The sequence below is a fragment of the Muscardinus avellanarius genome (assembly GCF_963383645.1).
Source record: "Muscardinus avellanarius genome assembly, chromosome: 9".
In the NCBI taxonomy this organism is placed as follows: Eukaryota; Metazoa; Chordata; class Mammalia; order Rodentia; family Gliridae; genus Muscardinus; species Muscardinus avellanarius.
The window spans coordinates 29710461-29728370 of NC_137795.1; the positions used below are offsets into that span (position 1 = coordinate 29710461).

The window sequence follows — 17910 nt, forward strand, 5'->3', positions numbered from 1 at the left end:
ATTTTGCCTGCCACTCAAAAAACCAAAGAGACAGTACCTATTGGCTTCCCACTTGGCACATAAAGAAACTGAGGTTCTAAAAATAAAGCAACAACATAGTATCAAGAAAGACCGAATTTAAATTCATCTCTCTCTGATTTTAAAGTTTCTATTCTTTCTATACCATCTGCCTTCTGATGGATAGCTAACATGCCTGCTGTATCTGCTTCCATGCAGTTAACATTTCAGTGGTCATAATTATTTTTGGATGTGTGTACAGATCCAGATTTCCATCTGATACCATCTTCTTTTTGCTTAAAGTACTTCCTTTAACATTTCTTTTAGTGCCAGTTTGCTGGTGATGAAGTCATCTAGCTTTTGAATGTCTGAAAACATATTCACTTTGCCTTAGCTTCTTCTTTTTTTTTTTTTTTGAGATGTGGGGTGGGATGCTATGGGTTGAACCCAGGGGTGTTCTACCTCTGAGTTATACCCCCAGCCCTATTTTATTTTTTATAAATAAACATGGGTCTCACTATGTTGCAGATAATGGCCTTAAACCTGTGATCCTCCTGTCTCAGCCTCCCAAGTACTGGAATTAGAGGTGTGCATCACCGTGCCCCACCTTGCCTTAGCTTTCAAAAGATATTTTTTGCCAGGTAAAAAATTTTAGGTTGCCGGGCGTGGTGGCGCACGCTTGTAATCCCTGTGCTTGGGAGGCTGAGACAGGAGGATCGCACAGTTTAGAAGCCAGCCTCAGCTATTTAATGATGCTCTCAGCAACTTGGTGAGACCCTGTTTCCAAATAAAATATAAAATAGGTCTGGGAGTGCAGCCCAGAGGTGGAAGGCCCCTGGATTTCATCCCCAGCACCACAAAAAAGAAAAAAATTTAGGTTGACATTTTTTTTTCTTATACTACATTAAAGTTTTTGCTCCATGGTCTGCTCATTGGCATCGTTTCCGATGTGAAGTCAGCTGTGTGTCAGGTCCTTTGTACATGCTGCAGCTGCATGGACGATGCTGAGACTCGTCTATCAGTGGGTTTGACAAATTTGATTAGTTCAATGCTGTTTTCTTTGTATTATCTGTTTGGGGATTTGTGTGTTTTATATCTGAATTCCTACTTTCCACCAATTTGGGAAACTTTGAGCATTTAAATATTTTTGCAAATTTTTTTCAAGATGTTTAAATTTTTATTACTGGATAAAAAGACTTTACAGCCAAAGACAATAATATTAAAGAATACCCTATCTGTGCTTTTTAATATGCAAATATATTTCTTCCAAAAGTTGCCCTGGTGTGACGTCAGGAATTTACAAAAAAATATGGAACACCTCATGATCTGCACAGGGGGCATGATAATCTCTATATCATTCCAATTTTAGTATAGGTGCTGCCGAAGTGAACACTGCAGACACTTTTTTGTGTCTATTCCTGCCCCCTTTCCATTCTAGACAGTCCAATTGCATATACGGAACTTTCTTAAAATTTCTATATCTCTACTTGACTTTCTCTGAGCTGGTTTCTCAGCTCACATCTATTATTTGTTTTGAAACAGACTCTCACCAACTTACTGAGGATCTAAGTTGGTAAGGCTGATCTTGAACCTGTGATCCTTCTGTCTCAGACTCCCAAGTCCTGAGATTACAGGCATGAGCAGCCATGCCTGGTTTTGACTTTTTAACATATGAAATGCAGATGTAATAACTCAGAATGTCCCTGTCTGCCAGTTTTAACATCTGCGTAGGTTCTGACTTATTGATTTATTGATTTGTCTCCTTTTTTATAGGTTTAATATTCCTGCTTCTTCACATCCCCAGTAACCTTTAATGAAAGGCCAGCTGCTGTGAATTTTATCCTGCCTGATGCTGAATATATTTTAATTCCTGTATTCTCAAGTTTTTTTCTGGAATGCAGTTAAATCACGCGGAAACACATTGAGTATTCTGGATCTTGCTAGTAAAATTCTTTGGTGAAAAAAATTTTGTTTTTTGGCAGGACTATAGCAATGTCTAACCTAGAGGTAATTATCCCTCACTACTACCTGACAAGAGCATCTCAAAATTCTGCTTGTAAATAATAAGGATTCCAGTCTAGTTGGTAGAAACAGGCATCATTCCCACCCCTGTGAGAAGACTGGGCATTGTTACCTCTAGTCAGAGGGATGTTTCTAGCTTCCCCATCTAGATGCACTAATCTGAAACTCTGCTGACTACTCAAAGGAGCCTCTCTTGAATCTCAGGAGAGCACCTCCCTCTTTGGTATTCTGCTCTACTAACTCCAGGCAACTCAGACTTGCTCTGGACTCCTCTTCATGTACCACGGCCTGAGAATTCTCTGAAGGCAGCACACCGGAGCTCACACACTGTGGCTCTAGTCTGCTCTAGCTCACCATCCCACACTGCCTGGTGGCCAGGGTCTCGAAGGCCGCTGCTTCATCTGTTTTGTCAGTTGTTCCTTCCAGGCAGAGGGGTCAATCAAGTTTCTGTTACTACATCTCTGCCAGCAGCAGAAATGTATCTCTCCTTATAGTTTTTTTTTGGTTTGTTTGTTTTTATTTGTTTGTTTTTTGTTTTGGTGGTACTGGGGTTCCTGGAAACCCTTCTACCTCCAGGCTTCACTCCCAGACCCATTTTATATTTTTATTTGGAAACAGTCTCTTAAACCAGCGCGGCTGGCTTCGAACCAGCACGATCCTCCTGTCTCCGCCTCCCAAGCGCGGGGATTACAAGCGTGTGCCACCATGCCTGGCTTCTCCTTATAGTTTTAATTTGCATTTCTCTGGCTACTTAGGAAGTTGAGCAACATTTCATGTTTACTAGTTATTAGAACATCTTTTAGGAACCACCCACTTAGGCGTACTGCCCTTTTTTATTTTTATACTAAATGATCTTTTTTCTTTGTAAGAGTTACTTATATTCTATATATGAGTCTTTTGTTTATTTAATACATTACAAACATCTTTCTCTACTTTGTGGTTTGCATTGTAGGTCTCTTAATAGTATCTTTTGATAAATAAAATTTAAAAACCAACACAGTCAACTCCATCATAAATGTCCTTCACACTTAATCCCTGTGTGTCCAATTTAAGAAATTGTTGCCTATCCCAAAATCATGACTATGTCCTCCACCTTATATGTTCTATATCATGTTATTGGTTTTACCTTTCACATTAATATCTGCCTCCATGTGGAAATAATATTAGATGTGGCATGTAGAGATCCCCTATCCCCACCTCAGAAAATGTATACCAAATTGACCTTGAAACCATTTCATTCATGTATGTATGTATGTATGTATGTATGTATGTATGTATGTATTTTGCAGTACTGGGAATTAAACCCAGGAGCATTCTACCTCTGAGATACACCCCCAGCCCTATTTATTTTTTATTTTTGGAACAGGGTCTCACTAAGTTGCAGAGAGCCTAAGGAACTAAGGCTGACCGAGAACTTACGATCCTCCTACCTCAGCCTCCTGAGTACTGGATCTACAAGGGTGCACCACCACGCCTGGCTGAAACCAATTATTATTATTTGACTTTTATGGATACTATCCTCCTTTGTTCAATATTTTACTTTTCTCCTTCTTTCATGTTCTATGAGATTGAAGAAAGCTCTGATGAGATGGTTAGACCCAGCTGCATCTATGAACCATCACATCTCAAGGGGACAGTTCAGTATTTTGTCCAGCTTTTCTAGTGCTTCCCAGACAGAACACTGCTTTGCTGGGAGCCCTACTTACTAAATTAAAGCTAGAGCTGAAAGCCTTTATTAAGATCAAATCAAGGCTGGAAGGGCCTAGAATTCCTGTTGACAGGACTTTACATTAATAACACGTAATATCTGGATATCCTAACATTAAAGTGACATTTTACTCTAATCCTACATTACAATACCCCTGATGTTGTTGTATAGCTTACAAACTGTCTATAGAAAAAATTAAAGTGACAGAGCTGCGATACAGTTCTAAGCAGTGACAACACATTCGCAAAATTAGAAAAGTATACATAAACTGTTATGCTACTTAAGACTGATCACATCTTGACCATTTTGAAAAGCTGATAGCAATGGATAATCTTCACTGGATATATAATTTATGATTTTTTATTTAAGAAGCTGCTTCTCTATTTTTTTTTTTTTTTTTTTTTTGGTGGTACCAGGATTCCTGGAAGTCCTTCTATCTCCGGGCTACACTCCCAGACCTATTTTTATTTTTGGAAACAGGGTCTCTTAAGCCAGCATAGCTGGCTTTGAACCTGCGCAATCCTCCTGTCTCTGCCTCCCAAAGCGCGGGGATTACAAGCGTGTACCGCCACACCCGGCTGCTTCTCTATTTTCTTATCCCATATCTAACCACCTAAGCACAAGGCTGCTCTCATAAAAAGGCATCCATTTAATACACAATACCTTCACAGGTGATGCCGAGCAGAGTTGCTCTCATGTGGCCGTGACAAACTACACTAGGATGAGCAGCTCCTACCCCTTGTTCATCAGGTGAAGAAGAACAGCCAATAGCAAGCTGGCCAGTTGTGGCTACCTCCCTGCCTGTTTTCTTTTGCTGCTTCTCTCCTATTCCTTCACAGTCCCAAACTCAGAGGCAATTCCTTCCTCCACGAGAGGAAACTTTTATTCCTCCAGCTTTCTACTTCCTTGAGAAAAGTTAAGACTATTTATTAATGGCATTTTATCTAACGCTCACTCATCCCCATGCACACTCAACTAACCATGTGCATTCTGAGCCTTTTCCTTCTCCCTTTCTAAAGGAAGACGACCCTCTCTCCCTCCAGGAAGGCTGGAAACTCTGAGTAGTTACTGAGCTCCATCATCCTGACTCTGGAAATTCAATTGCTGAGACACTGTGTCTATTATGAAGATAACCACGGGGAAGCTCTCTGCAAACACAGGCTGTGCTTGTGTGGATGGGGTCTAGGTATCTGCCCCTTAAGATCCAGCAGAGCCTCTATCACCTCAGAGTAAGCCCATTTCTCACAAGCACCTTTCCAAGTGCCAATATTTACAGTCTATTAGAAGTCTCAGTTGAGTGCCATCTGTCACATTGCTGCAATTCAGGGGAATTCTTAAAAGACACATTGGCAGATTTCCCTTTATGTAGATTAAGTGTCATGTTCTTGAAGGGCCTTTCTTTCTCCTCCTTCTCCTTCTCCTTCTCTTCTCCTCCTCCTCCTTCTCCTTCTCCTTTTTTTATTTTTATTTTTTAACAATTTTTTATTGAACATAAATAGTATACATTTACACTATATTTGGTGCCCTCTCCCCCCTGCCCCCATTTTCTCTTCCCCCCCTCCCACCAATGGTTGTCCAGGTTAACCATGTCTTATTCATAATTTTACACATGTTCAGGTGTAGACCCTCATTAATCAAGATCGGCCTTTCTCCTCTCCTATCTTTCCATTAAAACTTAGCTAGTATTTCCCCTCTAATATCTGGAGTCCCACTGGTATCCTTTGTGTTTTCTAGTTTGGGCATATTAGGTGAGATCAGCCAAGCACAGAAGGAGAAGATACACATGTTTCCTTCTCCTTTTTTTAAATAAAGATTGAACCCAGGGGCATTCTTCCTTCGAGCTATATTCCCAGCCTTTTTAATTTTTTGTTTTAAAACAAGGACTCACTAAGTTGCTAAGGCTGGCCTTGAACCTACAATTCTCCTATCTTAGCCTCCCAAGTACTGGGATTACAGGCCTATACCACCACAGCTGGATTTGAAGGGCCTTTCTGGATGTATATCTTTAGCAGTCCTGAGCATATGCATTTTTTTCATTTTGTCTTTTTTTTGTGTGTGTGGTACTGGGGTTCCTGAAAGCCCTTCTACCTCTGGGCTATGCTCCCAGACCTATTTTTTTTATATTTTTATTTGGAAACAGGGTCTCTTAAGCCAGCACGACTGGCTTCGAACCTGCGCGATCCTCCCGTCTCCGTCTCCCAAGCGCAGGGATTACAAGTGTGCGCCACCACGCCCGGCTTATTTTGTCATCTTAGAAAATGCATTGTGGCCTCAATTTCTGTCACTGTGACTTTCTTAAACCCATGTCAAAGCAACTGAAAAACTGAAATTATTTTCAATATATTTAACCTAGTATATAAAAAATATCATTTTAATATGTAACTAACATAAAAATTATCAATGAAATATTTTATACTCATGTTTTAGCAAGTTTTTGAAATTACATGTGTATTGTATATTTATTGTGTATCTCAAATTGCATTTTTCATCAGAAATAACTGATCTGTATTTAGACTTCATAAAATATACAGGGGCAAAGGTAGATTCATACACCCAGGTTGTTTCAAAATACACTTATGTTTTTGAATATCAGTTTTAAATTTAAATTATTTAAAATTTATCGAGATGAAAAAAAAACCACTCTTTTGGGTACCATACCAGGTGCCCAATAAGGATGCGGGCACATGAACTGCCCTGGCCGGCATTGGTGTAGCTGATCATGTGGTTCATAACTGTCCATTAGACAACACAAGGTAGCTGATCACACGGAGACACTGAAGTTTGGCTTCCTTCAGTATAGCTCCATCATGGAGAAGCTTCTTCATCATGAGGACGATAACTATTTCATAGTGGATGAAGGAAGAGAAAGTAGGCAAGCTCTTTAGGGACCCAAAAGACCTTTCATATCATTAGGAATCAGTGGCTAAATCTGTCTTGACTACTCAAAGTTATCAGCTATTGCCAGGCGTGGTGGCGCATGCTTGTAATCCCGGAGACAGGAGGATCATGCTGATTCGAAGCCAGCCTCGCTGGTTTAAGAGACCCTGTTTCCAAAAAAAATATAAAATAGGTCTGGGAGTGTAGCCCGGAGGTAGAAGAGTTTCCAGGAACCCCAGTACCACAAAAAAAAAAAAAAGTTATCAGCTATTATACACGCTGGTAGCGTACAGAAAGGTAAATTGTTGTCATTTGATATAACCTCAACCACCATACTAGTTAAGGTTCAAAACATGAAAGGATCTTTTTAGAGGGGAAGGCAATCAAAGAATGAGACTACTCAATCACATGAAAACTTTATGCCAAGCTGGGCATGGTGGTTCACGCTTATAATCCCAGCATTTGGGAGGCTGAGTCTGGAGGCTCATGGTTCGTGGACAGCCCCAGCTACTAAGCAAGGCCCTTCGCAACTCAGTGAGACCCAGTTTCAAAAAAAAAAAAAAGAATAAAAAATAGGGCTGGGGTGTTGCTTGGAGGTAGAATGCTCCTGAGTTCCATCCCCAGTACCGCAAAAAAAAAAAAAAAAAAAGAACTTTATGCGAGTTTAACATAAATGCACCATGCTCATGATTCTGCAAGTGTATCTTTAAGCTTTATTTCCACAGCAACTACCAGAAAGTTTTACTACTAAAGTTAAACTCACAGTCCCCCGATAACCCATGCCTGTGGGAGGTCAGGCTGACTTCAAGGGGGAAGAAAAATCTTTAGAACTTGCCCTTAATCTGGCATACTGACAGCTAATAATCACCGAAGGCATTCTAGGCACCAAACTGCCTCGCTCTGGTGTCTTAACATTGGGAACCTCTGCTCACAGAATAGAGGTGGTAGCGGTTTCAGACCTCCCTGAATGATATGCCCAAGCCGACCAACTTCCACAATGAACTCCAGAAACTCTCTCTTGGATCAACACTCTTAAATCGAGTGTGGGTGGGTGGAGGAGGGGGCCTGGCACCTTCAAGCCATTCACAGGATGTCAAGTTGAGCTCTCAGTGACAAAGGTGCCTTTTATGGGCCAATTGCATTGTTAGTCCACAAGCTGCGGTTGCCATGTTATCTATGTCACACTACAGGGAGCACATTCAGGGACCTTAACACAAAGGCAGAGATGGGAAAGCCCTGTCTGGTGGTCTGAAACTAATTCTGACATTGCAAAGAGGGTACGAGAGTGTAACAAGCCCGTGCTGTCCTGCAGAACTAGCAAAAGCATCAACCACTCCACGGTCTGTGAACAGGAATTCAGAAGGCACCCTGACCCTGCAGAACCATTCGTCTCACGAAACGAAGCCAACCAGGGCTCTGGGTGACGCACAATCAACCTTAGCTCCTTCTCAAGCCTCTGTGCCCACAAGCCACTCCAGGGGTGGTTATTTGCACCACGAAGGCTGCTAAACACTTATTCTCATAATAGACCATTAGTAACAATATGATGGCATCATTTTTTGGGGGGTACTGGGAGTTGAATCTAGGGCATTCTACCTTCAAGCAACATCCCCAGCCCTAGTTTATTTTGAAACAGGGTCCTCACTAAATTGCTGGGGGTCTCTTAAGTTGCTGAGGCTAGCATCAAAACTGCAATCTTTCCGTTTCAACCCTCCAAGTGCTGGGATTACAGGCACACATCACCTCATATGGCTCTGATAGCCTCTTACAGGAATTTGAGTTGTTCAAAGTTTAAATAGCATAACAAAAAGATCTCAGGGAAATACATTTTAAACATAACTTGAAAATGATCTGAATATCTTCAAATTTTCAAACCACATCGAAATCTAGTCACTTCAAAGCTGGCAGGTCAGGAGAACTATAAGCCACATCTATCCCACGGCCACATGGCTTGACCCCTTCAGGTTATAAGCAGAAATATTTGCCTCCTTGTATTACCATAGAATAAACAGCCTCTCACGTGGGAGAGAGAGAAGGCGTTATCCTCACAGCTGTGGTTATTAGCCCAGGGTGCTTGGTAGCTAGATAGAAGTGAGCAGGTGGGCAAAGCTGGAATGGGCCTGAGGGAAGGTTAGGCGGGTCTTCATGAGTGGAAAAACAGAAATCCCCCCTGGCTGTGGTTAGAGAATCCAGCTTAGAAAACTGCAGAAAAGCCAGGCATGGTGGCACATGCATGTCATCCCAGTACTTGAGAGGCTGAGACAGGAGGAATGCGGATTTGAGAGGCCAGCCTCAGCAACTTAGTGAGACCTTCAGTTACTTAGTGAGAATTCGTTTCAAAATTAAAAATAAACATTTTTTGTGGTACTGGGGAGGAAACTCAGAAACATTCTACTTCCAAACGACACACCCGGCCTTATTTTTTATTCTTTATTTTGAAACAGGGTCTCATTGAGTTGCAAAGGGCCTCACTACGTAGCTGAGGCTGGCCTTAAACCTGTGATTCTCCTGTCTCAGCCTCCCAGATTCTGGGATTATAAGCATGCACCACCACGCCTGGCTCCAAAATGAAAAGTAAAACAGGGCTTGGGATGTCTCCTGGAGGTAACATGCCCATGGGTTCCATCTCCAGTAACACACACACACACACACACAGACACCAAACTGCAGGGATATTAGGAGGTGAAACTTTACTGAATGCATAACCCCCTGTCCTGGCAGGACTTCACTTAGACCCCCGTGGGACAGTTTCCAGCATGGTAAAGATGGAGCATGAAGAGATGGAGACCTCTCCAAATACATATGCGTAAGAGGAAGGGCTCCCGGCTGAGCTGCCTATGGTCCTGATGCTATGGAAGGCCGAGGCTGAGGCGAAGGCTGTGTTCCACTCCCGAACCGGCTGCTTCAGTCCCTCTCTCTGGGTGCAGCCCCTTTATTCCCGGCTGTTTTCCACCTGAAGGAAGCAGCTCTTTCCTGGTCCTTTCTCTGAAATGTAGCTCTTTGTCAGGGTCTTCTTTTACACTGTGCCCCCACTTCCCTAAATAAGCCTCTTGTGCTCCTTTATTGGTGTATTCCATTTAAAATCCTCGTGGGAAAATTAAACAATCAAGGAAGACCTAACTACCCTAACAATTTCTAAAGCGGGATGCCATGGGCTTTCCCTCACTCCCGTGAGTAAGGTGCAGTAACACTTCCCCAGCCTGCACTCCTGGACCCCCGAGGAGCCTGGGGGATCCCATGTAGATACTGTGGGTGCCCACAGAAGGTGAGGCATCAAGGGTCCCCTTGGTTGGACACCTGTTTAGACAGAAGGGAAAGAAAAGACATAATCAGGTGGCCGGCCACACTGCTAAGGCAAGGACTAGGAAAACAGAGAGATGGCTTTGCCATCTATGGCCCTGGAAAGGTCCCCCTTTCCCCTCATTAGGTAGATAGATAGCAATGAGCAGGGCAGGGCAGGTCTGGGGTGATCTAAGGGGAAAGTCGGGTCAGCCTGTATGAAAGGAAACACAGGGATTCCCCCATAACAACATCAGGGCAGCTAGACTTACTAAATGCATACCAACCCCAAGCTTGCCTGCAAGTAGCTTCTGGCAATTACTATACCATTATGATATCATTTACATTGCTGTCTGTTTGATTATACTTGGGATTAAAAGAGGGTCTTGCTAAGCCAATAAGGCTGGTCTTGAACCTACAACCCTCCTGTCTCAGCTTCCTAAGTACTAGAATTTCAGGTGTGTGCCACTACACCTGGCAACATTACTATTTTAGACATCCATGCACCCAACCCTGCCTCAAGGTGGGTGTTGCTTGAGTTCTGAGGGGAAAGTTTCCAACTTGGTCGATTTGGAGCCACTGCATGACTGAGGCCAAGCAAAACCCCAAAGGCAGGCACAGGAGGAAGGAAGTGTCCAGGCGGAGAACCAGCCCTCCACACCGCTCCCCTCTGGACCGCTCCAGACACTCTTCCTGGAGCATAAGCCCCACCCCTTCATCACAGGTGTCGCTAAACTGTTCACTTGCTTTGCTAAGTAAATCTCGTCCACTTCACTGTCTGTCTTCCCAGTCTCAAATCTTTCTTTTGGAAAGGAAGAGCCAAGGGAAGCAGCCACCCAGCAGAGCCCTGAGTGCTTGCAATCCTGCTCTAAAAGAGACCCGGCAGGTGGCTCCTCGCTACTGAGCATGAACCACCGGAGAGACACAGAACCATCCTGAGAAAGCGCGACAGGCTAGAGTGAAGCTAGTGGTGGGCACCTGCCTGGCACGAACAGGCTGTGGGGCCGATGTCCAGGACCAAGAGCAGGGGCAACAGCAAAGGTCAAAGCACCCCCATAGAACCAGCCGTGAGAAGAGGAAGGAGGAAGAGAAGCGAAGAATTAACATCCCCCCAACTCCACGAGCTTGATGAACACCTGGCCCACATCCAGAGGTGAACTAGAATTTCCAGCTAGACCTTGCTTGGGTATTTTATTTTGTTTTGTTTTGTTTGTTTGTTTGTTTGTTTGTTTTGTAGTACTGTGGATAGAACCCAGGGGCATTCTACCTTCAAGTTACACCCCCAGCTTTATTTTTTATTCTTTATTTTAAATAAGTTTTCACTAAGCTGTGGAGGGCCTCACTAAGTAGCTGAGGCTGGCCACGAACCTGTGATTCTCCTGTTTCGGCCTCCCAAGTACTGGGATTACAAGTGTGCGCCATCATGCCTGGCCATTTGTTTGTTAATAAGAGAAGAGGGCTAGGATATTATGATTATCTAGTCACAATGTTATAAAGGGTCTACAACTACTGTGGGGAGACTCAGCAAAGCACATTTGGGATTGATAATTGCAGAAAAATTTTAAATGCATGATATTTGTTGTTCCATGAAACTAATATTGCTCAATGAACCAGTCATAAAACTGTTTGTTTTAAGACTATAATTAAAGGAAAAAGAATGCTATCCTAGTTACAGACATATGCATCTTTCTTCTAACATGCATATTAAAAATCCATTGTGCATTGTAAGTATTTGGATTGGAAAGGTCTTCAGGAACATGCATCTGGAATAGGACACCACACCTTCTACCTCGGCAGTCTTCAGCTGATGGTCAAGGATGTGCAAGAGGACCTCATGCAGCACAAGGGTGGTTATGACTCTTGTTTGAGATTCATGTTTTAAAAACACCTCTAATTCTGAGGATGTAGTTCAATGGTAGAATGCCTGCCTCCTATTCACAAGGCCCCGGGCTTTATCTACAGCACCACAAGACAAAAACAAATAACTAATTGGGTGCTATATAAAGACCGAAGGGATAGATATGGGAATTGTGTGTTCCCAGTTACTCTAACCAGAGGACTGTATGCACAAAGCTATCTAGGGGTTAGCATGAATACAAAACAATACCTAAGCGACCCTGAAAAGGTTGTCCAGCAGTTCTGTGATTCATAGCAAGATTTCACTTGTAACCAACAACAAGAACATCAATTGAATTTTTGTTGTTGTTGTGGGTCTGGGGATGGAACCCAGAGGCATTTGACCTCCAAGCTACACCCCCTTCCCTATGTTTTATTCTTTATTTTGAAACAGGGCCTCACTAAGTAGCTGAAGCTGGCCGCGAACCGCGATCCTCCGGTCTCATCCTCCCGAATGCTGGGATTACAAGTGTGTGTGACCATGCCCGGCTATCAACTGAATTTAGATTCAAGCTTAAGTGACGAACAAAAAAAGAAATAAGATAAAAAACTATGTCCAAACAACATCACGATTTAGGGAAATGCAGTGCTGAGAGACAAATATTCCAAAGAAAATGGCATGATAGTACCTACTGAAGAGAATTTGTTTTCTGAGAAAAATAACACGGACAAAACTCAGCAGTGTTGAAGCAGAAGCTTCAGTTCAAAGTTCTCTGCGGAGTCCATCTCCCGCAGGGATAACTGCTGTGCCAGCTTTCCCAACCACAACAAGTGACAAGTGGCAATAGGCGAGTGGGTCTGAAGGGGACAACAGCCTCTGAGAGTTTGCAGGAAGCACTGCTTCAAAATCTGTACAAAGTCTGCTTGTGATTAGTCTGTCCCTCTCCGGTGACAAAAGGTAACATCTGCTTTCATTAGCTTTAAATACTGACATGGGAATCAGCAAAGAGCTAGACAAAGTCTTTGTACAGATGGGGAATTCCGGGGTGAGAGGATGAGTCTGAAATGACACACGTCCAACTCTGACGGCACTGGGACCAGTTCACTGAGGAATCACGCAGCTTTCTCTGGAGCGGAGGGGTAGCAGAAAAGAACCAGCGCCATCATCTCCTTCAACAAGCGACCCACTTTCCTGTAGGAAGGCTGCTGGCCCCGTTATGGATGCCCCCGCTCTTGGCCTGGACCCTGGGGGATTTGCAGCCAGCGTTTTTTTCCTGAGGGCTTCTTTCAGGACCCAGGCATTTAATACCCCACCCCTTTACTGACGTCCGGACAGACACTCTTCCCGCTTCCTTTAGCACAACCCCTGACTCTCCTCTGTTGCTACATTAAGAACTTTAACTGCAGATTTTCTAGTTCCTGGCACATGTGACATGACAGATGGCATTGATGACAGAGAAACTGGGACATTCCTTCACTAACACAGTATAAAAGAGACTTCAAAAAACCATTACCTGTTTAGGCTGAGCGCCCTTCGAGAGAATGTCAAGTAAGTCAGCGGAGGAGATGAAATAGAAGCGAGGAAAAGCTATGCGCTTGGTTTCCAGGTATTCGGCAAGGGCCTTTTCACACAGAGAAAGCCTAGATGAATGGAAAACCTTTTTAAGCACGCTTTGCCCGTTCAGTCATTGACACCTCAGCAGAACGAAGCCAGCTGCCATCGCTGTCTGCTCTCGCAGTGAGCTCTCTGCGAAACAAGAAGTCTTCCTCTTCCCCTCGACCCCATTGCCCCGCGCAGGACTGATGCCCCAGTCCTGCCAAGTGGGAGGAGTCCCCCACACCCCACTAGTGGAGGCTACTAGAGACCAGACTTGGGTTTATGTCATACTTTGATTTTTTTTTGGGGGGGGGCACTGGGAATTGAACCCAAGGGCATTCTACCTCTAAGCTACATCCCCAGGCCTTTTTATTTTATTTTTTATTTTGAAATAGGGTCTTGCTAAGTTGTGGAGGGTCTTGCCAAGTTGCTGAGGCTGGCCTTGCACCTGAGGTCCTCCCATCTCAGCCTCCCGAGTACTGGGATTGCAGACGTGCACCACACCTGGCTCACTCTGCTTTTCTTAATGAAGACTGGGATCGGAAGTGCTCGGCCTGAGCAAAAGATGCATGTGTAGGATGCAACTGGCTTGGGGTACATTTTTCTATCCTCACTGAGTATCTATACTACTTAGTGAAAACACAAGTGCCTTCCACTCTCTTAGGTATTCAGAGGAGTCATAAGCCCCAGAATGTTTTCTACTTTAGTGTCCTTAGCCTAGAAAAATGACCCAGAGTCCCATAATCCTCAAAGATTACTAGATAAACAAAAGCAATTAGATTCTGTAGATGAGCTTCTTATTTTAGTGCCCAATCTGCCCATGTGAAATCAAAAGCCAGGAAAAAAAAAATATATATATATATATATATTTTTTTTCTGTACTGGGGATGAAACCCAGGGACATTCTACCTCCGAGCTACACCACCTGCCCTATTTTTTAGTCTTTATTTTGAAACAGGGTCTCACTGAGTTGCAAAGGGCCTAAGGAGCTGAGGCTGTCCACAAACCACAATCCTCCTGTCTCAGCCTCCTGAACGCTGGAATTACAAGTGTGTGCCACCACGCCTGGCTCTTGATCAATTCTCTTAATATAATATTCTAATTTTATTATTAAAATAGTCCTTTCAGCCAGGCATGGTAGTGCACGCTTGTAATCCCCACGCTTGGGAGGCAGAGACAGGAGGATCGTGCAGGTTTGAAGCCAGCCGCGCGCTGGCTTAGGAGACCCTGTTTCCAAATAAAAATGTAAAAATAGGTCTGGGAGTGTAGCCCAGAGGTAGAAGAGCTTCCAGGAACCCCAGTACCACCAAATAAATAAATAAATAAATAAAGTCATTTCAGAAAATAGAAATATATTTGCATTTACTTTTATATTATATTTATATATATTTATAATTATATACATAAATATATTGGGAATATGTATAAGGCAATTAGGCAACTATAAGCAAAATTACAAAATAATTTAGTAGAGACTGAACCTACAATAACATGATTTTGTGTGTGTGTGTGTGTGTTACTGGGGATGGAACCCAGGGGCTTTTCTACCTCCGGGCTATACTCCCAGACCTATTTTATACTTTATTTGGGAACATGGTTTCTCTAAGTTGCTGAGAGCCTTACTAAGTAGCTGAGGCTGGCTTCGAACCTGTGCGATCTTTCTATCTCAGCCTCCCAAGCACTGGGATTACAAGTGTGCGCCACCACGCCCGGCTCAATAACATGATTTAAATACCATTAGGTATGTGAAATAAATTCCTAAAGTTAAACTCATCACACTATGTAGTCAATTCTTACCTGTACTGTAAGTCTTTAAGTTTTTCATAGAGATGAGGTTGGCATGTTGCTTCTAGAACATTTTTTATTTTTACTGTCTTGACCATTAACTCCTGTATAAAAGTGTAACACAGATATTAGATTTTTTTCTAAATTTTTCATCTACTTTTGGAATCAAAAAACAAGAACAAGCCGAGAGTGGTGGCACATATCTGTAATCTCACACTTGGGAGGCTGACACAGGAGGACTGCAGGTTCCAGGCCAGCCTCGTCAACTTATTGAGGTCCTCAGCAACCTCAACAGGTGAAGTAGAGTGAAACATTGTCTCAAAATAAAAAAAAATAATTACAATAAATGTTGGCGAGGACATGGGGAAATAGGAAATCTTCTATATTGTTGGTGGGAGTGCAAACTAGTTCAACCGCTATGGAGATCAATGTGGAGATTCCTTAGAAAACTGGGAATGGATCCACTATATGATCCGGCTATACCACTCCTGGGTATCTTTCCAAAGAAGTTGAAATCAGAGAACTACAGTAACATATGCATACCTATGTTGATAGTGTACAGTTCGCAATAGCCAAAATATGGAACCAACCTAGGTCTCCATTAACAGATGAATGGATTACAAAATTATGAAAAATACACACAATGGAATTCTACTCAGCAATAAAGAAGAACAAAATCATGTCTCTCATAAGAAGATGAAAATACCTGGAAAACATTAAGTGAGATTAGCTAGGCACAGAAAGAAAAGGGATATATGTTTTCTCTAATATGCTTGAGCTAGAGGGTTTGGGGATATCAGAGGGACTCCAGATAATGGAGAGGAAACCTCAGTGGAGCCAGAGAGGAAGGGGAGGTGAGGAGGAAGGCTGAGGTTCATTAATGGAAATGCTACCTGCAACTATGTGTGTACATGCAAATATAACATTGTTAACCTGGACACTTGGTACTGGGAGGGTGGGAAATGGGGAGGGGTGGGGGGCACCAAGTACTGTGTGAATATATGCCATTGTCAACATGATCCACATTATGATGTGAGACCATAATTCACCAGTAAAAATAAATAAATAAATAATAATTTTTTAAAATTCTGAGGGCATAGTTGAAAGGTAGAATGTGCCTGGCTCAATCCCCAGTCCAAAATAAAATAGCAAAGCAAGGTTAATGATGTCAGGTAATACCTAACATCACATCTGTTTGCTTTTGCTTTTAAATGTTTAGATGAAGATCAAAAACAATGCATAATCTTACAGCTTTTGTTAAAATAAATGTTATGGGCATTGGTACTATTCTGGGCCCGTGTGGATTTGTTCTCTTCTAAACCAAATTAAAGGAAGCAAGAAAAAGGAAGGAAAGGGGAGGAGTAGGGAGGAGTGGGAAGGAAAGAAGAGAGAGGAGAATACGAGAAGACAGACTCTTAGAGTACACGAGGATTACACAACTAATCTTCCTCTGTGAGTTCTACTCTAAGGTAAAAAGAAAAAAATTAACCACCATTTTATATTAAAAAAAAAAAAGGTAGAGCATGATTCTTAGCTCTGTCTCTCAAATGATGTATCACTTTTATGTTAACATCTTCACATGTTCTCTGCTACTCTTAGGGAAAAAAAACTCCAGCTGGCGGTATTGTTTGTTACCAATCCCTCCTTCGCGGTCTTTACTATGGACAGGAGTCTGTCTCTGCTTCTGCAGAGGTCAGCGGGCCAAATATGGGCCTGCTATAGGTGCTTTTGTGTGACCTAGAAGCTAAGAATGGCTTTCACGTTTTTATGGTTGAAAAATCTCAAAAGAAATATATTGTGATAAATGAAAAATACGTGAGATTCAAATTTCAGTGTCTCTGCAGTTTCCCTGGGGCACAGCCACATCTGTCTGTCTACGCAGCGCCTCTTGTCTTCACGTGACAGTGGCTCAACTAGTTATAACACAGGCTGCCCGATTTTCAAAACCGAAAATACTCACTATGTAGCTGTGTATAGAACAAGTTTCCTGACCCTTGCTTACTGAAACACAAAAACAGATTCACTTTTATCAATATAATACTCCCAATGAAGGTTCTTTACGAACTTCCATAATGTTCTGAAAACTTTCCTAGAGTGCAGCCTGTCCCTGACCAACCTTAAACTCAGCGTCGACGTCATCGAATCTTCTGGCATCTTCCACAAGCTGGATTCGAATATCTTCTGAACAAACAAAAATGCTTTCCAGGTGAGACCAAGTTCGCTGGACTTCCATCCACGTGAAGATGACTGAGTCGGCAACATTTAACTTATTTTGCCAGCTTGAGACTTGCTCGATGAAGTATCCCACATACTTGCTTTGGAGAAGAGTCTGCAACTGAACCTAACGAAGGACAAAGAATCGTAACGAGCTGAACTGGCAGGCTGTGCGTGCCAGGAGGGAAGCACTGCATCTGTATTCTTTATTGCTGGACTCTTGGACCTAGCAGGGAATATCCAGAAAGGTTATTCAATAGACTTTTGCTAACTGAGTGAATGAATGAATGATTGAAGGCAGTAAATATTCATGTTAACAGTTTATCCCCCAAGAAAAAAAAGATAGCTGGGGTTGGTATCACACATCTGTCATCTCAGAATCTGGGAGGCTGAGAGGGGAGGATTGCAGGGTTGAGGACAAACTCAGCAATGTGGTGAGATTCTCAGCAACCTAATGAGGCTCTGTTTCAAAACAACAGAACAAAATAGGGGAGTAAGCTTGGAGGTGGAAAGTTCCTGGGTCCAACCCCCAGTAACACACACACACACCATAAAATGCAAGCAGCTGAATTTGATGTCTTCTACAAGAAGACCA

The 17910-nt window shown here is 42.7% G+C and overlaps 1 protein-coding gene across 2 annotated transcripts in view; it reads right to left on the reverse strand.

The window, feature by feature from the left end:
- The window catches only part of DNAH11 (dynein axonemal heavy chain 11), a gene marked incomplete at its 5' end in the record, with an annotated part of 386720 nt that overhangs the window by 284909 nt on the left and 83901 nt on the right, over positions 1–17910 (reverse strand). For both annotated transcript variants that reach the window (XM_080701838.1, XM_080701837.1), the window contains 3 exons: positions 13234–13360; positions 15114–15205; positions 17218–17442. In XM_080701838.1, coding sequence (XP_080557964.1) covers positions 13234–13360; positions 15114–15205; positions 17218–17442 — 444 coding nt within the window. The remainder of the gene's footprint in view (positions 1–13233; positions 13361–15113; positions 15206–17217; positions 17443–17910) is intronic.